At 51.6% G+C, this 25,672-nt stretch overlaps 9 protein-coding genes across 9 annotated transcripts; 6 read left to right on the forward strand and 3 right to left on the reverse strand.

Moving 5' to 3' along the window:
* Positions 1–231: 231 nt before the first annotated feature.
* Positions 232–4,967, forward strand: BDV17DRAFT_283391 (uncharacterized protein; the record flags this gene model as incomplete). The annotated part of the gene is made up of 9 exons (XM_073760351.1): positions 232–292; positions 353–433; positions 551–567; positions 624–1,067; positions 1,123–1,219; positions 1,267–1,344; positions 1,390–1,459; positions 1,512–1,764; positions 3,018–4,967. 9 exons carry the CDS (start codon positions 232–234, stop codon positions 4,965–4,967), a joined length of 3,051 nt encoding a protein of 1,016 aa, XP_073613091.1.
* A 1,117-nt stretch (positions 4,968–6,084) lies between these two features.
* Positions 6,085–10,758, forward strand: BDV17DRAFT_293682 (uncharacterized protein; the record flags this gene model as incomplete). The annotated part of the gene is made up of 3 exons (XM_073762671.1): positions 6,085–9,043; positions 9,144–9,568; positions 9,625–10,758. The coding sequence occupies 3 exons, from the start codon at positions 6,085–6,087 to the stop codon at positions 10,756–10,758; spliced, it is 4,518 nt and encodes a 1,505-aa protein (XP_073613092.1).
* Positions 10,759–11,197: 439 nt separating this feature from the next.
* BDV17DRAFT_157850 (uncharacterized protein) lies at positions 11,198–12,393 on the reverse strand. The gene has a single exon (XM_073754596.1). It carries the CDS (start codon positions 12,208–12,210, stop codon positions 11,284–11,286), a length of 927 nt encoding a protein of 308 aa, XP_073613093.1. The 5' UTR covers positions 12,211–12,393; the 3' UTR covers positions 11,198–11,283.
* Positions 12,394–13,663, reverse strand: BDV17DRAFT_157853 (5'-methylthioadenosine/S-adenosylhomocysteine nucleosidase family protein). The gene is made up of 2 exons (XM_073754597.1): positions 13,531–13,663; positions 12,394–13,459 (listed from the first exon to the last, which is right to left on the reverse strand). Exon 2 carries the CDS (start codon positions 13,442–13,444, stop codon positions 12,578–12,580), a length of 867 nt encoding a protein of 288 aa, XP_073613094.1. The 5' UTR covers positions 13,445–13,459; positions 13,531–13,663; the 3' UTR covers positions 12,394–12,577.
* Positions 13,664–14,848: 1,185 nt separating this feature from the next.
* Positions 14,849–15,153, reverse strand: BDV17DRAFT_293684 (uncharacterized protein; the record flags this gene model as incomplete). The annotated part of the gene is made up of 2 exons (XM_073762672.1): positions 14,849–14,970; positions 15,036–15,153. The coding sequence occupies 2 exons, from the start codon at positions 15,151–15,153 to the stop codon at positions 14,849–14,851; spliced, it is 240 nt and encodes a 79-aa protein (XP_073613095.1).
* A 1,045-nt stretch (positions 15,154–16,198) lies between these two features.
* BDV17DRAFT_269948 (fructose-bisphosphate aldolase FBA1) lies at positions 16,199–18,063 on the forward strand. Its single transcript, XM_073758614.1, has 5 exons — positions 16,199–16,468; positions 16,588–16,776; positions 16,842–16,952; positions 17,002–17,304; positions 17,354–18,063. Exons 2-5 carry the CDS (start codon positions 16,669–16,671, stop codon positions 17,912–17,914), a joined length of 1,083 nt encoding a protein of 360 aa, XP_073613096.1. The 5' UTR covers positions 16,199–16,468; positions 16,588–16,668; the 3' UTR covers positions 17,915–18,063.
* Positions 18,064–18,523: 460 nt separating this feature from the next.
* Positions 18,524–20,975, forward strand: BDV17DRAFT_269951 (uncharacterized protein). The gene is made up of 9 exons (XM_073758615.1): positions 18,524–18,778; positions 18,839–18,878; positions 18,933–19,415; positions 19,468–19,592; positions 19,642–19,836; positions 19,890–20,128; positions 20,177–20,233; positions 20,301–20,384; positions 20,440–20,975. The coding sequence occupies exons 1-9, from the start codon at positions 18,622–18,624 to the stop codon at positions 20,734–20,736; spliced, it is 1,677 nt and encodes a 558-aa protein (XP_073613097.1). The 5' UTR covers positions 18,524–18,621; the 3' UTR covers positions 20,737–20,975.
* Positions 20,976–21,200: 225 nt separating this feature from the next.
* BDV17DRAFT_269952 (OSBP family protein) lies at positions 21,201–23,038 on the forward strand. The gene is made up of 4 exons (XM_073758616.1): positions 21,201–21,531; positions 21,605–21,930; positions 21,978–22,032; positions 22,099–23,038. Exons 1-4 carry the CDS (start codon positions 21,463–21,465, stop codon positions 22,879–22,881), a joined length of 1,233 nt encoding a protein of 410 aa, XP_073613098.1. The 5' UTR covers positions 21,201–21,462; the 3' UTR covers positions 22,882–23,038.
* Positions 23,039–23,413: 375 nt separating this feature from the next.
* On the forward strand, positions 23,414–25,176 carry BDV17DRAFT_283396 (uncharacterized protein; the record flags this gene model as incomplete). The annotated part of the gene is made up of 2 exons (XM_073760352.1): positions 23,414–24,623; positions 24,659–25,176. The coding sequence occupies 2 exons, from the start codon at positions 23,414–23,416 to the stop codon at positions 25,174–25,176; spliced, it is 1,728 nt and encodes a 575-aa protein (XP_073613099.1).
* Positions 25,177–25,672: the final 496 nt, after the last annotated feature.

Here is a 25,672-nt window from a genome sequence, read left to right on the forward strand (position 1 = left end):
AGACCTCTAGAATTGCCGACATCGGCAACTGCCAGACGGTGAGAAGCTGACTCACAGACACCCCGGACCGGAAGAACCACCCACCGGCCACAATTCCCCCCACTATCACCAGAGAGGAAAGTTCGGTGGCATAGTTGAAGAGTCATATAACGCTTTTAGTGCCATTATTCCCTCCTTGCGAGTTCAATTCTGCGATCTTGTTATTTACCCTGCGATTGATCTACAGACACAATGGGCTCCAACAAGATTTGGCTGCGCGCTGAGACTAAGCCCGCCGAGGCGCGGTCTGCTTGTATGTGACCTTCAATGTCATATGTTTTACCCGATTGTCGTTGGCTGACCCATTGAACAGTGACTCCGACCACTTGCAAGGCTCTTATCGACGCTGGGTATGAAGTGACTGTTGAGCGCTCGACTCAGCGTATCTTTGATGGTAAGAGGACCAACATAGTCTACCCCGCGCTAATGATCGGCATGATTCTATATGCATTACTCACTCCGGCGCTCTCAATCTTTTGTTATGCACGGCGCTGACACTATCTTGCTATAGATGAGGAGTTCGCAAAGGTCCGAACATATACCCCCAGTCGCACCGAAACTCGATTCTAACAAAGCGTCTATAGATCGGCGCTCCCCTCGTCGAAGAAGGATCCTGGGTCAAGGACGCACCCAAGGATGCTTACATCCTCGGTCTCAAGGAGCTCCCCGAAGACGACTTTCCGCTCGAGCACGTTCACATCTCTTTTGCGCATTGCTACAAGGAGCAGGGTGGTTGGGAGAAGGTTCTGAGCCGGTGGCCCCGTGGTGGCGGTACCCTTCTGGACCTGGAGTTCCTGACTGATGATGTTGGTCGCCGGGTTGCTGCTTTTGGGTTCTCGGCTGGATATGCTGGTGCCGCTCTGGCTGTTAAGAACTGGGCTTGGCAGTTGACGCATCCTGAGGGCGAGCCTCTTACTGGCGAGACACCCTACGCCGACCAGGACCTGCTCATTCAGTCTGTCAGCGAGTCGCTCAAGGCTGGACAGAAGCAGTCTGGCAATTCGCCGAAGATCTTGGTTATTGGTGCTGTGAGTACTTTCTCTGCGTGGATGTGGAAGATGCATTGCTGATCGGATTTTGCAGCTTGGGCGTTGCGGTAAGGGTGCCGTGCAATTAGCTAAGGATGTTGGCATTCCTGAATCCGACATCATTCAGTGGGATATGGAGGAGACAAAGAAGGGTTTGTACTGTTTACCCTGTAGCGCGCCATACGCTAACATATTCTAGGTGGACCTTTCAAGGAGATTATCGAGGATGCTGATATCTTCGTCAACTGCATTTACCTTTCGTCCAAGATCCCTCACTGTACGTTGTGCAAACCGATTTCTTGAATGGTACTAAATGGTATAGTCGTTAACGTCGAGAGTCTTTCAACACCCAACCGTCGCCTGTCCGTCATCTGTGACGTGAGCGCCGACACGTAGGGACAATTCCTTCCAGGTTTTCACGAATGTATGCTAATACCGCTCCAGCACCAACCCCAACAACCCTATCCCCGTCTACAACATCACCACCACCTTCGACAAGCCCACTGTACCCGTCACTCTTCCCGGCGGCACCCAGGGCACACCTCTCAGCGTGATCAGCATCGACCACCTCCCATCGCTCCTGCCCCGTGAGAGCTCCGAGATGTTCAGTCAAGCTCTGATGCCCAGCTTGTTGCAGCTGAAGGACCGCGAGAGCGCTCGCGTCTGGAAGCAGGCTGAGGATCTCTTCAACGAGAAGGTTGCCACTCTTCCCAAATAATTGTGGTTTCAAGTATGCAATATATGCCAAACACATAGCGCTGAACTTGCAGGAAGTTATGGTTTAGGGTTATGATACAATAGAGTGATAAAACAAAAGCTTAGGATAGATCATGAACATATCAAATATACCTCGGTATACTATTAGTCTCTGTAAATTAACATCAGAGACCAGAAGAAGGCTAGCAAAGTAAATAGACTGTCCAGCGGGTCAGAAGTAGCGACCGCATGACCATGTTTGATGCTCACCGAGCATCGGTGAAGCAAGACAGCACGCAGCTCTCCTTCCCATCCCACACCGAGCACTCCAACCCCACCTCATCAATACGGTTACGCAGTATCCTCTGAGAGCAAGAGCCGAGGATTTAACGCAGGCACTCAACCAAAACAGCCCAGTCACAACCCGCCAGCGTCACTCTCGACAATCAGCAAGGGATCTGCAGATCTATCGACGAAAATCCGGCTCTTGTGCCCACTTCGGCGTCAATCATGCCGGGAATTTCGCTGCAGCCATTGGCCTGCTGCTAACGCGCTCCAAGGCAGGAATGGAGTCTCGGAGCAATTATCAACCCTGATTCTACACTGTGATTCTGTGAAGCAACTGAAGGCTGAGGATGTGGGGACGCCGACGGAGGTTCGGGCACTACAGCGACAGCGACTGCGGTCGGCGCTGAAGAACACCCGAAGACAGAGAGAAATTATTCTGCTTTCTCCTCTCTCCCATTGCCAATCTGCAAATCTGGAATCTGACGACTGAGATTGTCATCGATTTTGATTCCTTGGCCATTACGGTATTGTGCTGCCTAACTTATTTCTCTACGGCCCTTTCCGTGACGCTGCGGGATCAGTCAAATCAGTCAGCCTTCAATTGGCGACGGCTACCCCGGTTTCTTTTCTCTCCGCAGCCCGCGCAGCACAGCCTTTCCCGGTCCCCTTCCCTGGGTCTTGATGGCAAATTTATTCGTCGACCGCTGAGCTGAACATTTGCCCGTTTCCAGCTCACCACATCTCGAAACTTGTGTCGCATTCATATCGACCTTATTGAAAAGGCTCAGGAAGCGACAATAGTATTTGCTTTTTACCCACTCACTGACGGCAAGGACGGGAACGGCCGGCGCATGCTTTCTTTGCAGTCTCGTATTAGGCGATCCATGGAAGACCAATAAGATACGAGCCAGCACCATTGGACTTGAATCCGGTTCGACTTGAACCCACGGGTCTGGGTTGATGCAGGAAAAACCCACCACTGTCGCCGCGTACGCGGCAGGCGCATCTCTTGCGGCCGTTGCTTTGTTCTATGTATTTGGGCCGAATTACACCATCGATGGAGAGGAGTTAAGTGGGAACCGCAAGAAGAGTATCGTGGGCCTCTCAAACCCCGCGAATGACTGCTTCATCAACTCGGTGCTCCAGGCGCTCGCAGGCCTGGGTGATCTGCGATTGTATTTGATCCGGGAGTTGCATCGGCGAGAGCTCGATGGGCCTGGAATTTACAATACGCTGCCTGACCCCGATGAACAGCTACGTGAAAAGAGACCCGATCGGGTGCGTGAGTTGCAGCAGGGGACGATCACGAGGGCGCTGAAGGAGATGCTGGATCGGTTGAATGAGCGGCCGATCTATAAGAAGACGATTACGGCGCGTGGCTTCATTCAGGCGCTAGAGTTTGCCTATCGCACGAGGATCAGTCGCAATCAGCAGGATGCGCAGGAGTTTCTGCAGATTGTGGCTGAGAGGCTTTCGGATGAGTATCATGCTGGTGTCAAGGCGCGCCAGAGAGCGGAGAAATCGCTTGACGCCGACCAGGCTGAGGATGCGCGATCTGAGATTGAAGTGCGAGTTGACGACGGCACGGAGGAAGGCCTTCCGGCTATCATCGATACAAAGCTCAAGGAGATTGACAATGAGTACAGGTTTCCATTCGAAGGCATGATGGAATCCCAGATTGAGTGCCAGTTCTGCCATTACAAGTACAAGCCGAACCAAACGTCCTTTGTCAATTTGACGCTGCAAGTCCCGCAGAAAAGTTCTACTACTCTCAATGCTTGCTTTGACGGTCTCCTCAAGACCGAACATATTGACGACTTTCGATGCGACATGTGCCGACTACTACACGCAGTCGAGGTAAAAACGCAACAGCTCACAAGAGTCCGTTCAGAGACGGACAGGCAATCACTCGAAACTGAAATAGAAAAGATTCAACTGGCCCTCGCCAGCGACCCAGAATGTACTTTGCCCGGAGTCACGCTACCACCCGCAGAACAGGCCCCAAAACGCAGAATTGCCCGGCACATGAGGATAACAGTCTTCCCCAAAATCATCGCCATCCATCTCTCTCGATCAATATTTGACCAAAGCAGTTCCACAAAGAACGCAGCCAAGGTATCTTTCCCCGAACGCCTCCCTCTCGGTGGCATTCTGAACCAGAAATGGTTCAAGCTGCTCGCCATTGTCTGCCACAAGGGCAGCCATAATAGCGGCCACTACGAATCGTTCCGTCGGAACCACCTCTACCCACCTTTTTCAACACCAAGCGTGTTCAGCTCGTATGCGCAGAGTCGCGCAAACAGCGAGAATCCTTCGCGCGTAGCGAGTCCGCGCATCCCACCCCGCAGCAGCAGCGCCATTGAGACCGAGCCTCCGGCATTGAATATCTCCACGCCAACATCTACCAATTCACCCTCGCCCTCATCTCTCTCACCTTCTGAACCGTCACGATCACCTTCAACGACAGACCTCCGCCCTGGAACCGCGCCAGCCCCAGCGGCAGCTCTAACCTCAACCAACGCAACCTCTTCATCCCCCCGCCCTACAACATCAACGTCCTCCCGCGTCTCCTTCCAAAGCAGCCACTCATCTACAAAGCAAACCCTCTCCCCAACAACACCCACGTCCGCTCCAACATACCGCGGCTCCTCATCTCTTGACACTGCACGACTAAGCAGCCCTGCCTCGCGAGCCTCACTAGCAGAACGCAACGCCTCGGCCTCAGCTACGGATACCGAGGCTGGTACGAGTACCGGTACAAGCGTTGCATCACGCCTTCGCCGCAAGAAGAAGAGCAATGATCGCTGGTGGCGCATTTCAGATGAGAAGATTAAGGAGTGCAAGACGAGTGATGTGCTTGGTATGCAGAAGGAAGTTTATCTTTTGTTCTATGAAATGGAGAAGGTTGTGCCTTGATCTGCCTTGGAGGTACACTAGGAGATAGGGCCGGTTAGCTTTTTGTTTTTATTTCTGTCTCTTGGATATGTGGACGTATCTATTCTATATATCATTCTTGATCTGGTTTTTTAAGTATATACCTCAAAACGAAGTTGAAGACGGCGGCGGAGATAGGGATAGAGATGGGTTTTGCACTTTGAGAGGGTTACGGTACAGGCATACGATCATGACCTATCATATCATGCTCTTTCTTGCTCTTGTGATGGAGATATACGGAGCATTGTTTCTATCTCCACCTGTTTTATATTAGATAGAAATAGAGGGTGTCTTGTTTCCAATGTTCTTTTCTCTTTCTTTCTCTCTTCTTACCACTCCGCATTCATAAACCATATCGCAAGCTCTTGCTAAAATGAGTAAAACACTTATCCTGCCTAAGCGCCATGCGTCTATCGTCATAGTACGTGGCTAGTTACATAGGTAACTCTCAGTCCCGAAAGTTAGTCTAGGGTCGACCTCATCCTCACTGTATTCATATTCTTACGAACAATATAACCGTAACCTACCCCAAGTATTCCCCCTAAAATGAGAACACACATGTACAATGGCACAGCACAGACCAGCACCCAAAAATAGAGTTCTTCAGCATATATCAAGATCCATTGTTTCAGCGCTAGCTTTGCTTTGCTTTACTTAAGGTTGAAAGAACTCATGCTTTGTCACAATTGTGACTGTGAACGTTTCATAATGTGCTTCTCGTTTGTCGTGTCTTTGTGCTTGAAACGTGCGCTGGAAGCTAGCCCTAACTCTACAAAGCCGCGGCGGGTGGTTCTATATACAAATACTTGTCTCAGCATCGTGCACCAAGAAACTAAGTATGTGTAAATAGACAGGAACAAATCCTGAGAAAGGGTTGAAATATAGAAATGAAACTGTAGCCATAGTTGGTAACGAGCGAACAAATGACATGTAGATAAAGTCGACTTTCTCTCTTACGACGTGGACTGTCCTGCATACATACATACTTACTATTCATTTTGCTTTTCCACTGTATATTCCTTTTAATCATCAATAGCTGGTTCTATACTATACCATTCAGCATTCTATACTGTCACGAAGAAGCGAACCCTGGCCCATCATGGCCGACCACGACGACATCTACGACATCTACGACGAGGAGTTTGAAATCGACCCTTACATTGACATCCACATCGGCACATCCGTCAAAGACCCCCTCCCAGACGACTATATTTCCACCGAGTACTCACCTCTCAATCCGAGGCTTCTCCTTTCCCGACCCAATCCCGACGCCTACTTCTACTCCACAGGAAACGAGACAAGCGCCCGACCATCCCAGCCTACTCTTCGAACGAGCGAAGACCGCGACATAAATATCAAACTTGGATTTGCGCCGTCAAAGCCGCAGTCGTGCTCGCCGCCCCCATCGCCGCAAAATGTTCCTCGCCCATTACCGCCATCAATATCACCTCCATGTCCGGATACATCGAGTGATATAGAAATAGAAATAGACATAGACATAGACATCAACGCCAAGGATGTGAATGGGATCATCATACAAAGCCCTAAGGTTGGAACTCCAAGCAGTAGTTCCAGCTCCTCTAGTGGCTTTGAAACAGCCCCTGAAGGTAACGGTGGCGTATCTGATGAAAGAGAAACGTTCGTTCTGGATGAAGATGAGGTACTGGGTGAAGCGCACGAGGAACTGATGCGGCAAGCACAGGAATTAGGAAACGGGTACGAGCCCGAGACGCCGCCTGGTTATAGTGAGCGCCCACTGTATTCGTCTGAGGCGTCGCCTGATCCAAGCGAGCATTCGGATGAGGATGGTGACGAGGAAGAGAACGGAGACGGAGACGGAGACAAAAGCCAAGGCGAAGACAAGGAGTCAGGCTCGGGCTCGGGCTCGGATACAGACTCAGATGAAAAAGGAGTAGAGGATGAGGAAAATCAAGAGAAGGAAATCGACGTGGCGGAACTGGAAGCCAATCTAGACACGTATTTTGCCGAACAGGATTCCTTCGTGGAAGCCGGAGTCGAGCAGACATTCAACCAGCCGGGCGCCGAGAGGACAGGACGTGGGCCTGCACGGGATGATTACACGCCACGACTTCCGTGGAAGCAATTCCAGGATCCAGATTTACTGCAACTGGACTTGTCGCCTTCGCCGCCGGTACCAGCACCTTCAGCACAACAAGATGAGCCGAAACAGGAGGGCGATACTGAGACTCAGGAACCTAAGAAAGAAGGAGAGTCAAGTCAATGTTCTGAAGAACTCACTGGAAGGGGGGCTGGGAAAAGCCTTCCAGGGGCAGATTGCGACTCTGAACGGAACGATATTAAACAGGAGAAGCCTGATGGGGAGAACCCCGACGAGGAGAGTTCTGGCGAAGACGAATTCGACGAAGAGCACCCTGATGGCGAAAGTTCTGACGACAGCCCCGACAAAGAGACTCCAGAAGACAGCGAGTCAGAAAAAGAGTCAGAGGAGGAATCCGAAAACGACCATCTTGTGGAGGACCAAGAGCAAGAAGAGCCAGAACAAGAGGACTCGGGTGCTTCCAACAAAGAAGCAGGGCTTCCTGAACCGCGAGACCAACTACCCAACGGAGTCCCTGGAGCACGTCAGCCAACCAACTGGCCTGCGCACCTATCTAGAGTGCCAAGCAACGCTCCTCGGTACAGAGTACTACCGGACTATGGCGCAGCTCTGGGTGTATTGCAGCATTATCCATCTCCGCCTGTACCGCCGGGCGTGCTGCAGCAACCTGAGCAACAAGCGGATCAACGGCCGAACAATCAGCAGGGGCAGGAGCAGAATCGGGAGAAATCACCCAGCCTCGAAATATCATCCCCACCGGAGCATTCAGGCGCTGGTCCTTCATCAATTTACAACTTCCCATTGGATCCTCAACTGGCGGATTATACAGGCGCAGAGAGAGACATTTATGGCACGGATTCATCGTGCTCACCACAACCTAACCTCTTGCTAAACTCTGGTGCGCCAGATCTCAGGCCATCGTCCGAGGATGAGAATGAGAATGAGAATGACGATGACGATGACGATGTGGAATTGGAACCGGAACCGGCACAGCCAGCCTGGGACCGAAGGCATTGGAGGCCGAGCGTTAGAGAGCCGTATAACCCACCGCTCAATCCTCACTACCCCTTCAGCTTTGACACATCAACGATCCCGAATTCGAGCCAAGCTCCAGAGCAAGACCCAGAGCAGGATTATGGCGACTATCAAGACGATGAGCTTGAGGAAGAGCCAGAGGAAGCCGACGAGTCAGAGTCGGCACCTGAGCAAGATGAGCGAGCAATCCGTGATGTAAAGCGCCGGAAACAAGATGACCCTGAGTATAAACCCAGAGAAGCAGAACAGGAGCAGGAGCGACATGATCAGCGGGAGGAAGAGCGGGCAGCTCAAGAAACAGTTCCTGAGCAGGATGAGAGCACAGTCCGTGATCCAAGACGTCAGAAAGAGGATGACCCTGAGTATAAACTCGGTGATGCGGAACGAGAGCAGGAGGGTGAAGATCAACTAGAGGAGAAGCTGGCGGCTGAAGGAGCAGTTCCTGAGCAGCAGGCTCAGTCGGAGCATGGAGCTGAACCTGAGGATGAGGCCGAAGATCAAGGTCAGGGACAGGAATCAGTTCAAGAACAGTTGACCCCTCAGTCAGAGCCTGAGAAGGCACCAGAGGAAGAAGAGAAGGCGGAGGAAGAGAAGAAGGGGGAAAGAGAAGAACAGGACGACGAGGAAGGAGAGCGACAAGTGAACCCCTCACCTCCACCAACACAAAAGCGCAAGCGGTCCTCTTCCTCACCCTCAAAGCGACAAAACACAGGACGCTCAACACGCACTCCAACTCAGCCTCAACCACCTGCAAGCTCTGGCAACGCCCAGCGAAGGTCTTCTAACAGGTTAAGAAGCCGCGCTGCAACGAGGGCAACAACAACAGAGACAGTAGCGACAGCCGCATCCACAACCACACTCAGAGGCCAAAAGCGCAAAGCAACCTCCTCAGCCGAGTCACCGAGCAAGAAGCAGAAGACTGACAAAGAGCCTAGGAAAAAGCGTACGTATCTCCTTCCTCCCCTTTCCTTCACTCGGCCCCATCCCTAGTCAAGCTGGCAAGTCCACTACTAACCGTGTTACTAAAGTAAGCTCTCTCATAGTGAACAACGCTCCAACAAAACCCGTCGCTGTCTATGTCTTTGGCTCGAATTCCCTCGGCCAGCTTGGCCTCGGCCACCACCAAGCGAGCATCACACGGCCAACCTTGAACACCAAGCTCATGCAAGACGCCGTGGGCGTTGTCGAAGTCGCGGCTGGAGGCGCGCATTGCATTGCGTTGACGGCCGACAACAAGGTCCTGACGTGGGGCGCGAACGACGATGGACAGCTGGGCAGGAAGACTCGGAAGGACGATGGCTCTGATGCTGACTCGGTACTAAACCAGGAAGAGACGGAGCCAATGGAGGTTGACTTCAGCCACTCGAATTTCCCCGAGGATACTTTAGTCGTGCAGGTTGTTGCGACGGAGAGCGCCAGTTTTGTCCTGACCGAGTTTGGAGATGTGTTTGGCTGGGGGACTTTTAGGGTACGTTGCATCATCTTCAGCACACAAGTATCAGACTAACCAGCCACGCTGTATAGGAGACATATACGAACCCCGACGACATGGAAAAAACCATCGACATCGGCTTCCGTCCCTCGATAGACATCCAGCGCGTGCCCATGCATATCCCCGAACTTACAAACGTCCGACGCCTCGCAGTAGGCTCCCAACACGTCCTCGCCCATGCCGTCGAAACCATCAAAAGCCGCGTCAAAGACGACGAAGCCGAAAACACTGATTCCGAGAGCAGCAAGTCCAAGCCCAAACTCAAGGGCAAAGGAACCCGCCGAACTCGGGCCTCGCCCGCCAAAGGCAAGCGAGCCAAGACCACTACTCGCAAGCCCAACAAGACGGAACAAAAGGACAGCTCAACCGATACGGGGTCCGACTTCGAAGAAAAAGTAAAAAGCCACGTCTACGCCTGGGGCGCCTGCCAGCGCGACGAACTCGGTCGGAAAATGGTCGCCCGCCAACGCTCCAACGCCTCATGCCTTATCCCGCGACGGTGCGTGATCCCCGGATTGGCAAAGAACATCGTGGATATTGCATCGATCGGTGCAGGGAAGTACCACTCTTTTATCACGAAGCTGGACGGATCCGTGTATGCGTGGGGATTCAACCGGTTCGGACAAACGGGCGTCGTTGACCGTGTCGAGTTGCTGCGGTTCGACTCTACAGTTGAGGTTCCCACAGCCGTGGCGAGTCTTAGTCTTGAAGGTCAGGCTGTGTATACAATTACCGGTGGAAGAGATCATAGTCTTGCTCTCACGGCTGATGGGAGGTGTCTTAGCTGGGGTGCTATCCACCAAAATGGCAACAGGCCACTCGGCGTCCCAAAGCCAAATATGTCCTCAGACGAACTCATCTACCCCAAGGGCGAAGACACCTCCGTCATATTAGGCACACCAACACCCATCTTCGGAGTCGAGGGAAACGTTGTAAGAATCACATCCGGCCCAAACCATTCCATCGCCGTGACAAAGAAGGGCATCGCTTACGCGTGGGGCTCGAACTCGGAATTCGAGACTGGCTTGCCGCACTCGAATATTGTGGCTACTGGCGGTGATATTGTCGAGTTGCCGACTGCGCTTCTGGGCGGTGCGTTGAAGGGAAGGACTGTTGTTGGTGCAACTGCGGGTGACGGGTTTAGCGTTTTGCTTGTTGATGCGTAATCGCTATATCGAGCTGTGCAGTTATTTCTTGTATATATGTTTGCTTTTGGACTGATCCAGATCCAGGTAGTTGGCAATACGGTCTTGTATTTATTGGTATAGAATCATTATATTATGGAATAGTTATATGTTTCAGCTGATTAAGGCTCAAGAATCAGACGAAAAGGCAACAAGGATCTTGGTACATTGATCCATGATCTAAGGGACGATGCAATGAGATAATTCCAATAAACTATATCCAACAGAGTCGAGAGAGTTATTAAGTAGTGAGCCCTAGCCCTGGGCCAAGCGTTACCAAACAGATATACGCTACATCGTGAAGCTTTGACGCCCCTGTAGCCTAGGATCAACATGTCAATGGCCCCCTTAGAGATCCAACGGAAAGGCGCAACAACAGCAAATACACAAGGTAGCCCACCTATATATCTAGTAAGCTTGTCCCCTCGCCATTCCCCGTTCAAACAACTCCCGCTTCTCTGCCATGGACATCAGCTCCAGATTCTCGCAGCCGACTAATGTTGGGCCTCAGGATAGACCGGAGGAGTGAGAGGACCCGGATTTTTGATTGAGTATGGGACAGTATACTGGCCTATCTAGGGATTGCCTCATCAAGTGCTGCGGTTTCTTTGCGATCGCTGGTGCTGGCCGGGCGGTGGCGGGGGCACCGAGGCTAGTGCTGTTCGGTGTATGGGGTAGTGATGGTCGAGTTCCAAGTATGAGGGTTGTTCCGCTGGATAATGCAGGCGAGGCGGCTGGATGGGGAGAACGGGATATGCGTTGGGGAGATGTAGGGCGTGGTGGTAGGGCTGGTTTAGCGTCTGGTTGCGTTGAGATGGAGGGGTCGTAGCCGAGTGAGCTGGTTTCAGGAGGAGCCTGAAGCTTTATACTCCTTTTGGAATCAGAGGAGCCATTCCCTTTCTGAAGTGCATACGCCTTTGTCGTGGGTGATCGATCTGGTGACTGTGTTGTTGGCGTAGGCAAAACTCCAATTTTGGGTCTCTGACTACAACTTGGATTATGGGATTCAGTAGCAATATCTTTTCCCGGGCGATCCTTGGACAACAGATTTTTTGCCTTGGAATTCTCTTTCCTCTGGGGACTTCCAGTGAAGGGCGCCGAGCCACAGCCTTTGTCGGATGCCGCAGGGCTTGCGCCGCGCCCTCGAGGACGTCCTCTAAGGCCTTTGGCGAGGGCAGTCAAATGCTCAGTATATCGCTGGGAGTAATAGAGAATCCTTCTGGTAAAGTCAAGGTGTTCGTTCCCAGTTCGAACACCCAACTCTTTCAGCAGACTCGCTGTCGTGCCTAGTGTACTCTGCGCAGTGGTCGATAAGCTATTAATTCGCGAGGTATTTTGAGCGACTTGGCGTCTTAGTTCCTCCCATTCTCTTCTCGTGACGTACGTAGGACTTGTTCTTGAGTGTTGTTCTGCCTGTTCGCCCAGGCGGTTCATAGAATCTTTTAGCTGCTTCTGCGAGGCTCCCAAAAGTGCCCACTCTGTCTAGGACGTCAGAGAGGCTGGCCTGAGATTTGTCACTCAGTTTATCTAGTTCGTGGCTGTGTAATTGTTGGATCAAGTCATGGCGCTCCATGAGGACTTGCATGGCAATTTGCATGGCGTGGTAAGCGTTCTTTAATGACTCTTCATTTTGTTGGGATGGCTGATTCAGGGATGTGTTCACACTGCTGATGGCACCGCGAATATATCGTTCCAGCTGACTTCCAGGGACGCTCAGGACGCATTGCGCGACGAGAGTCGCGGGCATAGAGTCCAAGAGCTCCTTTGTATACATTGCCGCTGCCAGAGCCGAATAGGGCTGCTACTCGTCGTTTTTGTGACCATCTGCGTAGTCGGAGATTCCTCGAATTGGTAGACATGAGGTGGTATCCATCACAGCAGCGGCTTCCATTTCAACGCAAATGGCATTGGCCATGGCAGCAACCTCATCACGTTGAATGGCATTCTTCATGACAGAGCTTCCTGTTCCAATGCATCCGTGATGTGTCCCTAGCTGGTCACCTGGACGAGGCTGTCGCCGAACCATGCTGCTAATACGCCGTGGGGAAAGCTTTAAGCAATCACAGCTCGGTTGATGCACAAAGTTGTTCGAGTACAGGCGATCTTCTGTTGGCCGGGAATACGTAACTCGTCCGTTTCCGTAATTAACTGCGGCAACCTCAAGTGAGTGCGATAAGTTCTTCGTTTGGAGGCAGTCCTCCAGCTTTGTGACTGCGGCAAGAAGCACGTTTGGCGGGGAGATACTTTGGCCGGTAATGTTGAATCCGTGATCCGTCGCTTTGCCGATACTGTAGGGAATCACTGATGTTCCGACGACAACGTCGCCCAGACGTACATCGCGCGGCCAGGGCACCCCGCCTCCAATACCGACAAGCAGCACAAAGCGAATCCATGGGAAGGTGCTCTTCATATCCGCAGCGACTTGACATGCTCGGCTCTGACCAGAGGTACCAGCCGCAGGACAGTTTATCACTACGTTATGTTCTCCAATGCTTCCAAAAACGTAGTCATTTCCGTCTCCAGAACCAAAGGTAGGGTTGAAATCGTGTTCGTTATCCAACATCCTCCGAGCGGCGGAGAACTCGACTGGCAGAGCGCAAATCCATCCGACTGTGTAGGTTGAAGTGAGAAGGCAGTCAAAGGAGTATTTCGGCTGCGGTCGGGGCATGATATTGAATGCCCCCTGATTTAAACAGAAGGTAAGCGACTCGTCAGGAGATGAAAGGGTTATATCTTAAACATATAGCGACTTACCAGAGAGCCAGGGGTATCAGAATCGTAAAAGGCCCAAGGGACGGTTCGTCGAGGTTCTAGAGATGTAGAGGATGGATGCTCGCTTTAGAAGTAATGGCTCAAGAGAAGAACGTCGTCGAGGTAGTTGCACTTCTGTTAATCCAGATTGGTCGAAACAACCCCTGCGATCAAATCTCATGAACCAGATGAATGTTACACAAATGCCAGCCACGCTCCTCGTAGGAAGATGGCAAAAGCTGCGTAACATTCTGATGAATGGGTCAAGAGGCAAGGCTGCGGGGATGGACGAGTACATAAGGGCGATTTCTAGCCTCAGCCTGGTCTTAGTCTTGGCTTTGAGAGCTTGATTATTCTGAGCCTCTTGGATTTGAGAAAACAACGTGGCGCCTGCAAGTAAAACGTCAGACCAGGGACAGGAAAGCTTGGCAGGGATGGAGGTCAGCCTTGTCGACTCGGTCATGCTTGCCTCCTTGCCTCTTAAGAGGCTGCGGGTACCTGCTCAGGAGATGTGGCTTGTGTAACAGTCGTTGACTCGTTGCCCTCACTGAGAAATACTTGACGGCCGATGTCGATCACCAGTCGGGCTGCATTGGTTTGGGTGCTTTCGGACATGTCCATACGAAGCAGAGTAGTATAAGGTAAACTAGTTGAGCGATTGTGATGTTGTGTATTTTAGTCTCAGAAAGGAAATGTTCAAAGCAACTTCATACAAATAAGACTGTTAGAGTTGGCAGAGCGGAGGGATCACGGTTTAGAATGTAGTTATCATTAAATATTAGATAGGTCGTCACATTCATCATCTGAGGCAGAACAAATCAAAGCTTTAGCAGACGCATAACAGAAAGCAAGAAAGGGTAGATCTTTCGCAGAGAAATCTATCGTCTGGACGCGACTTCAGAACTCCTAACCCTTAAAGGTTATCGAAGCAAAGCATTATACTAGTTGGTAGTCATCCTGAGTAGAGATGCACGCTTGGAAGATCGTCCGTCATGATGGTAACCAGCCATCATGTTGTCATAGTACCCGTCTCGTGTCAAACATTAGGCACAAAGTCGTAAAATCCAGTGACCTCAGGAAAGCAGGACTTGATGATAGCCAAATGCTGATGAATCTGCCTCACACGACGCCAACCGTCCGCAACTACGCTTGATTGTCCTTCAAGCTCAAGCGTGCCGCTGTCACTCGTGTCATCCACACTTTCTATATCGACGTTACGGTCATGGTCAGTAACATGATTGGTGGTATCCAGACCATGTTCAACACGACACTTAGGGTCATGACTATGGTCTTCGACTTCATAGCCCGGGCAAGCAGCCAATTAGCTCGGGGGCTGGTCCAGAAGCCAATCGGTATATAATTCCGAGTCATTGTCAGAAGCTGGGAATTCTGCTAGCTTTCGTTCCTTGATAGCCTCGTTTATATCATCGAGCTCCTTGAGATCTAAGTCCATCAGCTGGACGACGCAGTTTGTGAGGCGGGCGGTGGCATGGTTCCCGTGGGCGGACTGAGCCAGACTTGGAGTGCAAGGAGGGAGAGGTTCGAGTCCACTGAGCAGAGAATCATAGGTCGGTTGATCTGCATCGAGGTCGACTGGAGGTAGTGATAGATCATTATACTGGTCATCTTGGTGGGATTGAAAGTCCGTCTTGGTGGTATCCTGGTTGCAGAAGGTGACGGCGATTGTGGAGTATAAATTTGGTAAAGCTCAGTGGGAGTACAGTTTGGAAATTGGAATGATGGACGTCCTGGTAGGTAATTCTCATGAATGAGAGCGGATTGCTACCTAGGTAGGCTTGAAAGAGCGTTGTGAAGTGTAGAAGGATGGTTCTGAGAAGAACGAAAGAAAAGACCAGCTATAATATTTCAAGAAGGTATTTGTATAGCGCGCAGAAACTTTATACTCGGAGTCATATCGCACCCGGATTGTATACCTCAGCAGGTAGCAGTCAAGCGGGCATTCGTCACGGAAGGTTTAAAGCGTGCTCCCACTTAACGCGAGACCATACCTACCAGCTCACAGAGCCGCCGGAACAACTGCGGCGTGAGTAACCCAGCAGGTCCGGAATGAGTCACTTCGTTGATCGAGTGAAATTCATCGTTCGATCACACGTGGTGGTATCATGTTCCAATATTCCGAGCCATGAGGTCTCCTCGAATAGAGAGATATTTATAAACCAGAGGCACAATGTCAGGCAAGGATGTAAGGAGAGATCCACTCGGGGGAAGCCCTGGCTGCCGTTTATCGGAAGTTTGTTTCGGGTCAGATTACTCCGGACTGTTGCTTGGGGAGCAGGGAAGACCGTGAATAGCCTCATTCAGCCTGCATTGTCAGTAGCTCTCGCTGCACGGTAATCAAAGCAGTAAGACTCGTGCTCCGGGATAATGCAAGGGAGACGGCGGAGAGAACCCCGCTATTCTTCCGATGTTGAGACGAAGCACGAAAGAAAAACGGAGAGGGGTCAACATTTTCGAGCTCAGCCGAGCTTATGTCTGGCTCTGGTTCTGCTCGTGGCCAGCTCAACTAAATTGTTTAGACAGAGCATCTGGAGTAGTAAACTCAATATGTAGTTGCATAGGTGAGAGTCAACTGAACTTGTACTACTCAGTCAGATTGGTGAAGTTGTTGAGTCGCATCATGCAGCAGATGAATGATGTCATGTGATCGACTGGCGGGGATTCTCGGGAGCTCTGGCCTGAGGCACGAAAAAGCGTCATATTCGCTCACCAACCCCACCACAGCAGCAGCAGCAACCAGCTCACGAACAAGCAGAACTGTCGAGAACTGGCCCAGCAACGGGCTGGGAACAGGAGAAATCCGGGTCAATTGCACATTGCACATATTAATAAGGGCCTTCTCCCCTCTGGCTTCTTTTCTGTCCCTTTCTCTCTTCGTTCTCTGTAACATCACTCATACATCACTTCCCCACTGGTCTGCCCGGTGAGTTCACTCTGCCCCTCATTCCTGATTCGGCGTCTGCCTCCCTTACTTAACGGCCGTATTCGTCGTTTCGGTAAAGCCTCTGCTGCTCAGACTTTCTTATTTCTAACTTCTTCCAGCCTCCTTTTTTCCTCTCTTCATCTTCCACAATCTAGCACTACTCCCCTACCTAAAAAGCAGTTCATACTCCAATCCTCACAATGGGTGTCCTCGAGAAGCTCTCCCGCAAGGCCGGTGTCATCGTCGGTGATGACGTTCTCCGTCTCTTCGAGTACGCTCAGGAGCAGAAGTTTGCTCTCCCCGCCATTGTAAGTCGCTCCGCCACCAGCTTCGTTGTCTCGCCTAGAATCATACTTGCTAACGCTGGGCATAGAACGTCACCTCCTCTTCCACCGCTATTGCTTCTCTCGAGGCTGCTCGTGACCAGAACTGCCCCATCGTCCTCCAGATCTCCCAGGGTGGTGCTGCTTTCTTCGCTGGCAAGGTACGTATACAAAAGACTCCACAAGTGTCAACCATGCTAATCCGTGCAGGGTGTCAGCAATGACGGCCAGGCCGCTTCCATTGCCGGTGGTATCGCCGCTGCCCACTACATCCGCAGCATTGCTCCCACCTACGGTATCCCCGTTGTCCTCCACACCGACCACTGCGCCAAGAAGCTCCTCCCTTGGCTCGACGGTCTCCTCGACGCCGACGAGGCCTACTTTAAGCAGCACGGCGAGCCCCTCTTCTCGTCTCACATGATCGATCTGTCTGAGGAGCCCGTCGATTACAACATCGAGACCACCGCCAAGTACCTCAAGCGTGCTGCCCCCATGAAGCAGTGGCTCGAGATGGTAAGTCTTCCAATAATGAATCATTAACACCGTTGCTAACATCTGCCAGGAAATCGGTATCACCGGTGGTGAGGAGGACGGTGTCAACAATGAGTCCGTTGACAACAACTCTCTCTACACCCAGCCCGAGGACATCCTCGCCATCCACAACGCCCTCTCTGCTGTCAGCCCCTACTTCTCCATTGCCGCTGGTTTCGGCAACGTCCACGGTGTTTACAAGCCCGGCAACGTTAAGCTCCACCCCGAGCTTCTCAGCAAGCACCAGGCCTACGTTAAGGAGAAGACCGGCTCCAAGAAGGACAAGCCCGTCTTCTTCGTCTTCCACGGTGGCTCCGGCTCCTCCAAGGATGAGTACAAGGAGGCCATCGGCTATGGTGTCGTCAAGGTCAACCTTGACACCGACATGCAGTACGCCTACCTCACCGGTGTCCGCGACTACGTCCTCAACAAGAAGGACTACCTTCTGTCGACTGTTGGCAACCCTGAAGGCGAGGACAAGCCCAACAAGAAGTTCTTCGACCCCCGTGTCTGGATCCGCGAGGGCGAGAAGACCATGAGCAAGCGTGTCCAGGTTGCTCTTGAGGACTTCAACACTTCTGGCAAGCTGTAAAGAATGACCTCACAAATTGTTTTGGACATTGATGACAGATATGGCTATGAGATACCAATGAAAATGTACAGCTTAGATGAGCAGATTCGAGTAAACTGGGGACGGCGTTTGCGTGGAGATGTGATTTAAATGAATCTGGATGCTTCTGATTTCATCCTTTGCACAGTAAGATCTGTAATGAATGCCTTTTAAATCGCGCAATGCGTCTAAGAGACCAGACCCCACTCGTTTAGAACCGATGACGCGCCCCCACTCCGCTCCATCACCGCTTGATATAACCATAGCAGCCTTGAGCGTGGATTGTATACTCTAAAAAAACCGCGTATACTGGCCTATCATCGAATGGGAGACCGATCAAGAATTAATCATGCCCGGCTGGTAATTCTTGGTGGCACTTTCTAGGCAAAAGTCAACTTTAATGCCAAACCAATGCTTGTCGAATCTTAATCAGCACTATACAGTATCTAACCAGTCGCCAGGTCCTTCTTTCCTTTTGAATATCTCTTCGTATCATGATGTAAAGATAAGACGAGGCCAACCTTACTTGACGCATGACCATCCCTGCCGGATTGCTTCGAGCGGGGTTGAAGGAATGTTATCTCTTCCATCCGCGCATCCCGGCTTCCCTTAATCCTCTACCCCTTCAACCTGCATGCTTTCATTGATCTCCAGTATTATAAAGCCTACAAAGTAGGATAAATGGAGAGATGACATCGCCCGAAGTTACAGATCCTCGTCCGAGGTCAAGTCCCGAGCCAGCTGAGACAGACTACGAGTACGACCATCTGTTCAGAGCAGAAGAGGAGTTCAATGCCCCGACAGTAACACGAAGAGAACTATGGTCATATTATCTATACTATAATGGTAACAGTCACGTCTTTAGGGCTCATCTCGCTCCCTACTGACCTATCGTCTCGTGTTCAGGTGACAACGGCGTGGGACCACTGTCCTATACCCAGGCATTGTAAGTCCGCACTCCACTGCAACGAACCCATCCTACCTCATCTGACCTCTTCAGATTCCAATGGGCCCTAAATGGCTCAGGCTGGCAACCAGGAACAAACCCCCGGCAGCCCTGCACCGAGTCCTCACCATGCGTAGTCCCCTGGGCCGGCGGAACACGCAGCGTCTCCTCAGTCGTCCTTATCGCAAACGGACTAAGCTTCACCTTCATGACCATAATCTTCGTCTGGTTCGGCAGCGCCGCGGACTATGGCTCTTTTGGGCGGAGGTTACTCCTGGCGCTGACGGTCGTTTGCTGGGCACTGCAGTATGGTACGCTATCGATTAGAGAGCCTGGCCAGTGGCCAGTGGCTATGGGGATGTATATCGTTACCTATGTTGCCTATGGCGCGACGCTGGTCTTTTATGCGGCTGTTTTCCCGAAGCTCGCGAGGTTTATGCCGCATGTGCGGAAGGCTCGTGAGGAGGATTTGGGGGAGGGGAGGATTGATCAGAAAGAGTATGATGCTGTCGAGTCGTTGGAGCGGAATCATATTTCGTGAGTGCATTTTCTATTCCTGTTTTTGGGTACTGTACTGATGAATTTCTAGAAATATATCAACTGCGCACAGCAATATCGGGTATCTAGCTGTGTTGCTCCTCAATCTCAGTGTATTGCTACCGATGCAGGGCAACAACTATGCCAATAACCTGGCGATCAGCATCACGAACTCATGTATGACCCTCAAGTCCTGAATGTCAAGTTACCGCTAATAAATCTCCAGACTGGGTTGCCCTCGGCATCTGGTGGTTCATATTCCAGCAAAGACGACCAGGTCCAAAAGTCCCAGAAGGATCAAACTATGCAACAATCGGATTCAAGCAAATCTGGCTTGCACTCCGGAAAATCCGCTCTTTACCACAGGCGTTTTTGTACTATATCGCCTACTTTCTCCTCGCCGATGGGCTGAACACAACCGGTAAGCTGCTCTTCATAGTCAGAAGGCCGCCAAACTCAGTTGACAGGCCGTAGGAACACTAGTATCAATCATTCAGAACGATTTCATCGACTTCTCGTTCCTACAATTGACATACCTCGGCATCTCTCAAGCCGTGTGCTCCATTACCTCTACGTTCGGCTACTGGTATTTCCAGAGACATTTCAAAGTTCGGACGAAGAGCATGTTCCTTTTCACGAACTTTTTCAGCGTGCTTATACCCTTCTGGGGCATGTTGGGTCTCTGGACGCATCGTATTGGCTATCATAATCGCGTAAGCTGTCACGAGTGCTGGCTCTCTTTTGGTGCTAACTGGATTCAGTGGGAGTTTTATTTTTATAACGTTATATTCGGCCTATTCCAGGCTCCGTACTATGCCGTATGTCTTGCGCAACCCGTTATCAGGAATCGAGAACCCTCCAGGGACTAATGTCGAATCCGAGCAGTACGCACAAACAATGATCAGCGAACTCATGCCCCCGGGATACGACAACATGTTCTTCGCTCTGTTCGGAATCACAAACAGAGCCGTTAGTCTCCCCAAAGATCTTACGAGCTTCGCTAAGCACATGCTAACCAATCCAGTCATCCATAATCGGACCCAACGTAATTCAAGCAATCATAAACGACACTCAAAACAACTGGATGGGCTTTCCATTCCTATTCGCCATCTGCGCGGCCGCGATGATCGCTATTGCCTTTGTCGACATTGAAAAGGGCCGTGAAGACGGGCGGAAGTTCGTGGAGGCGCATAGGGGTCCTTCTGTAAGGGTTCATACGCCGGATAATCAGGTTCAGGGAAAGGGAGCTCCTACTGGGACTTCTGCGCGTGTTGAGGAGGTCTTCAGCGGTGAATCTTCCGACATCGAGCGGATCGGGTGACGACGGCTACGCATATAGGCTACTTGTACCTCGTGTCTCTCAAGCTCGCCAAGTCATCAGATAAGATCGGACAAGCTACAACCCACAGCAACTAAGATCTTGGGGACCATGTTGCTCCGTGAGACTAGAATACTTCTTCTGTTAGTTGGCTGCTAGACAATCATGGTGGAGAAATTCCTCCGCCAGGGTCTGAAACACAACTGCCTCAGGATAAAACCACATTCAAATTTCCAGCTGCCCAAGGAGATTTGGAATACGATTCTCTCCACATGTGTCGCTGCCAGGCACTTTGTTTCAAGTTCATCGTAGAGGATAAGATCGACCGACCAGGTAGCGAAGGTTGAGCCAAACATCGTCATAATTGGGCTGTGCACCGCAAAACGCGAGAGGGGAGTTGTGGAGGGCCGAAAGCGGATGACGTCGAGATCTGAGCCTCCTTGACCTCGGGAACTTGGGATCAACCTGCCATGGGATTTCTCATTTTCCCCAGAACATCTCCTCGCTTGTTTCGTGAACCACCTCCAAGTTTGTCGTTGTGAGGGTCTCAGCTTCAATTCTCCATTGTCGACCTCATCGGCTCTTTAAGGCTTTTTTAGCTTGTTTTCTTGATTCTGGGTGAACTGGCGATTTCCACCCCCTCGTTGCGTTGTCCCACCTCGCACTACCTTCGGTCTCGACAAAAACACACCTACCAGTACCTAGTCGATTACCTCGACAAACAACAATATGTCTTCTAAGGACGCTGGATCCGGCCTATCCCCCGCGAACAAAGGCTCGTGGTCGTCTTTCCTCAAGGTGCGTTAACGACGGAGTACCTAGCCTCCCGGCTGCTAGCAGAGGCAGCTAACCTAGAGCCCGTTTACACAAGTCAATCGCCTCGTTCAACGGTGATCTCTCCTCCTTGACCGCGCCTCCCTTCATTCTCTCCGGCACCTCCCTCACCGAATACTCTGCCTACTGGGCCGAGCACCCCGACCTGTTCGTCGCTCCCGCAAAAGAGGCCGATCCCGAGAAGCGGGCTCTGGCCGTCTTGAAGTGGTTCCTCAGCACTCTCCGCCAACAGTACTGCAGTCGCAGTGAGAAATTGGGCAGCGAGAAGAAGCCTTTGAATCCGTTCCTTGGAGAGCTCTTCCTCGGCAAGTGGGATGGCGATGCGAATGTTGGCGAGACCAGCTTGATTAGCGAACAAGTTAGGTTAGTGTTCTTCCTGCAGAGGCGAAGATATAAGCTAACATGAATAGCCACCACCCCCCGGCGACTGCGTATGCGATCAGGAACGAGAAACATGGTGTCCAGGTTCGTTGATTTGTCTACATGTCCACCTTCCTTGAATTACCGGGAGCCGACTAACCGAAGTCATAGCTGCAAGGATACAACGCTCAGAAGGCCTCATTTTCGAGCACTATCTACATTAAGCAGATCGGACATGCCCTTTACACTATTACCCCGCCCGGCTCCGATCAGCAAGAAAAATATGTCATTACTCTCCCGCCGCTACACGTCGAATCGCTGATCTATGGAACTCCGTTCATGGAGCTCGAAAAGTCGACCTACATCGTCAGCAATACCGGCTATATCGCGAGGATCAACTACGCCGGCAAGGGCTGGCTGAGCGGCAAGAAAAACAGCTTCACTGCAAGCCTATACAAGGAAAGCGAAGGCGAGAAGAAGCCCTCATATACCGTCGAAGGCCAATGGTCCGACACATTCACCATCAAGGATGCCCGATCCAAGAAAGAAGTCGAAACCCTCGCAGTGAAAGATCTGAAAACCACACCACTCACCCTCGCCCCCATCGAACAACAAGACCTCTACGAAAGCCGCCGCGCCTGGCGCGATGTCGCAGAAAACATTAAAAATTCGGACATGGACGCCGTCGCCACGGCAAAGGGCAAGATCGAGAACGCCCAGCGCGAGCTCCGCAAGATCGAGAAGGCCGAAGGCCGCGAGTGGGAGCGCCGCTTCTTCAACCGCGTCGACGAGAACTACGACAAAGAGTTCTCGGAGCTGGCCAAGAAGGCTGGCCTCTCTTCTCTTGAGAGCGACAAGACTGGCGGCGTGTGGCGGTTTAGCCCGGAGAAGGCCGCTGGTGCGAAGCCGCCGTATCACAAGACTGGTGGTGAGGGTCTAGGCGTTTCGGCGTGATTTCGGAGGTAATGAATGGAAGTTATAAGTTATACACGATTTAAAGCGCTTGGCTTGTCGAAATGGCAAGATTGAGGATAAACCATTCCTAATAATAGAATCGCTTGGTTATGACTTGAGTTTTCTCTTGCTGAAGTTTTCTCCCTGTACATAGTACAAAAAATTCATTAATCACATGTTTAACTGTAGGTCTACTAGCAGGTAGTACTGGTAGTAGGAAGGGCTAAAGAGTTGTCTCCATCTCCATCTCTCTACTCCGCTTCAGAACACCCATTATCCTCTGCAACATCCACATTCTTACGAGCTACGTCTATTCAAGTCCCAAGATTGCCAACGGGTCAGTTCGACCAAAAGCTTAGCAACTACCCTACCTCTCTTCTCATAGAAGTACCCCTGTATGGTTACACCATTGATGGTTCCCCGCGCTTAGTCAAGAATCAGCAGCGCTAACAATCGGACTTGGGAGACTATAATATAGTATGTTGCCCCCCTCTATCTAAGTCCACCCCAACACATTGACATCTCACCCGCAATGGCAATCCTACCCGCCACCAAGGGTCAAAGACCAGCCTCCTCCTACCCCTTCAACCTAGGCCCCTTCGGTCGGCGCATCACAACATCCAGCCCCGAGACCCAAACGTGGTTCAACCGCGGACTAACATGGGTCTACACATTCAACCACAAAGAAGCCGTAACCTGTTTCGAGGCTGCAATGGCGCACGATGAGAGTTGCGCAATTGCGTACTGGGGTCTTGCGTACGCGCTGGGGCCGAATTATAATTATACGTGGGAGTTCTTTGGAAGGGATCTTGCGAGTATTGTGAAGAGGACGTATGAGGCGAGTCGGAGGGCGCTGGAATTGTCGAGCTCGGCGACGGATATTGAGCAGGCTTTGATTAAGGCTATCCAGGCAAGATTCCAGAGTGATCAACCAGCGGAGGGAGAGGGCTTTGAGCAGTACGCGGCGCAGAACAGGGCTTATGCTGACGCGATGGAGAAGGTGTATCACGTCTTCGGCGGGGAGGATCTAGATGTTGCCGCGCTATATGCGGACTCAATAATGAGCCTGACGCCGTGGAAACTATGGGATTTAAAGACCGGCAAGCCGAATCCCGGGACAAGGACGCTCGATGCAAAGAACGTTCTTGAGAAAGCACTGCGGCATCCCGATGCCGCGGGTCACCCGGGCTTGCTGCATTTCTATATCCATCTTATCGAGATGTCGCCCACGCCCGAATTGGGTCTTGTTGCGGCGGACCATCTCCGTGAACTTGTACCCGACTCGGGGCATGCAAATCATATGCCTTCTCATTTAGATATTCTTGTTGGCGAGTATAGGGCTGCGATAAGGGCGAATCAGCGCGCGACGATTGCAGATGAGAAGTACCTTGCTCACGAGGGTGCAATGAACTTCTACTCGAATTATCGAATGCACAATTACCACACGCTTATCTACGCGGCCATGTTCGCGGGCCAGAAAGCCGTCGCGCTTGATGCCGTCGATCGCATGGAACGGACACTCCCCAGAGAACTCCTCGTTAACCTAGCCGACTTCGTCGAGGTATACATGTCCGTCCGACCGCACGTAATGGTGCGCTTCGGACTTTGGAACGAGATCATCGACGATGAAAGACTTCCTATACCGGAGGACAAAGAGCTCTACTGCATGACGACCGCAATGACATACTACGCCAAGGGCATCGCGCACACGCCGCAACAGGAAACATCGAGCAGGCGCAGAAGTACAAGGCCCTCTATACATCCGCCGCCGCCGCAGTCCCCGAATCCCGCCTCGACTTCCCCAATAAGTGCGTCGACATTCTAGGCGTTGCGTCCGCCATGTTGGACGGTGAAATCGAGTACCGCCTAGCTAACTATAAAACCGCCTTCAAACATCTAGCACACGCAGTCGAACTCGACGACGGCCTCGGCTACAGCGAGCCCTGGAGCTGGATGCAGCCCGCGCGGCACGCGTACGCTGCTCTCCTGCTGGAACAAAACCACGTTGAGGAGGCGTTAGCCGTCTATCGAAATGATCTAGGTCTTGACAAGTCTGTCCTTAGAGCGCGTCAGCATCTGAATAATGTTTGGGCGTTGCAGGGGTACTTTGAGTGTCTTGTGCGTTTGGGGAGGGACGCCGAGGCGGCGGTCGTTGAACCGCAGTTGAAGATTGCGAGGGCTGTTGCGGATGTTGAGGTGAGGAGCTCGTGTTTCTGTCGGAGGGGTACGGAGGGACCGAAGGTCCTCGGGGATGGGAGTGGGATTGGGGTTGCGGATGGGGAGTGTTGTCAATAGGGTGGATGATGAACTTCCATGAGTTGGTTTTACGGGAAATCAGGTGCCTTGCAATCTAACATTTGGTTGGGGACAAATAACCAAGGAAAGTGCGAGGGACCGGTATAATCATGTCACTTCGAAAAACTGCCTAGTAAGTCCGTAAACGGCTACTGCTACCTACGTATGAGCCTGCCCTAATATCCTCTGAGGAAGTCGATTCTTGTACCACTGTGACTCAGGCCACGCGATAAACCTGACTCCATCTGCGAGCTTTCCGTTGTTGGATATGTAACCCACAAGCCTGGAGAGCTTTGAGTCATAGTTTGCGTTTCCTTTCAGGACTAGGTTGACCGGCTCGCGAAGGAGGTTTGTACGTAGGCGTCATCGTCGCGACGTTCCTACTATCACGCCTAACGTAGGAGGCTCAACAAAGTAGCAGGCGAAACGGCGTATTTTCATACGTAGTGAGTGGTACCTATATTCTGCCTAGGAAGGCAAAAAGCTGGGCAACCTT

Source organism: Aspergillus undulatus (assembly GCF_047715775.1).
Source record: "Aspergillus undulatus strain CBS 261.88 unplaced genomic scaffold BDV17scaffold_44, whole genome shotgun sequence".
Lineage (NCBI taxonomy): Eukaryota > Fungi > Ascomycota > Eurotiomycetes > Eurotiales > Aspergillaceae > Aspergillus > Aspergillus undulatus.

What these genes read in the sequence shown, in the direction of transcription:
- BDV17DRAFT_157850 (XM_073754596.1), bottom strand. Translation starts at nt 12,210, where the DNA reads ATGAACCGCCTGGGCGAACAGGCAGAACAACACTCAAGAACAAGTCCT.
- BDV17DRAFT_157853 (XM_073754597.1), bottom strand. Translation starts at nt 13,444, where the DNA reads ATGCCCCGACCGCAGCCGAAATACTCCTTTGACTGCCTTCTCACTTCA.
- BDV17DRAFT_269948 (XM_073758614.1), top strand. Translation starts at nt 16,669, where the DNA reads ATGGGTGTCCTCGAGAAGCTCTCCCGCAAGGCCGGTGTCATCGTCGGT. An exon ending in CTGCTTTCTTCGCTGGCAAG is followed by an intron (nt 16,953 to 17,001) that starts GTACGTATACAA and finishes TAATCCGTGCAG; the next exon opens with GGTGTCAGCAATGACGGCCA. An exon ending in TGAAGCAGTGGCTCGAGATG is followed by an intron (nt 17,305 to 17,353) that starts GTAAGTCTTCCA and finishes AACATCTGCCAG; the next exon opens with GAAATCGGTATCACCGGTGG.
- BDV17DRAFT_269951 (XM_073758615.1), top strand. Translation starts at nt 18,622, where the DNA reads ATGACATCGCCCGAAGTTACAGATCCTCGTCCGAGGTCAAGTCCCGAG. An exon ending in CTGTCCTATACCCAGGCATT is followed by an intron (nt 18,879 to 18,932) that starts GTAAGTCCGCAC and finishes TGACCTCTTCAG; the next exon opens with ATTCCAATGGGCCCTAAATG. An exon ending in TTGGAGCGGAATCATATTTC is followed by an intron (nt 19,416 to 19,467) that starts GTGAGTGCATTT and finishes ATGAATTTCTAG; the next exon opens with AAATATATCAACTGCGCACA.
- BDV17DRAFT_269952 (XM_073758616.1), top strand. Translation starts at nt 21,463, where the DNA reads ATGTCTTCTAAGGACGCTGGATCCGGCCTATCCCCCGCGAACAAAGGC. An exon ending in CGTGGTCGTCTTTCCTCAAG is followed by an intron (nt 21,532 to 21,604) that starts GTGCGTTAACGA and finishes CGTTTACACAAG; the next exon opens with TCAATCGCCTCGTTCAACGG. An exon ending in TTGATTAGCGAACAAGTTAG is followed by an intron (nt 21,931 to 21,977) that starts GTTAGTGTTCTT and finishes TAACATGAATAG; the next exon opens with CCACCACCCCCCGGCGACTG.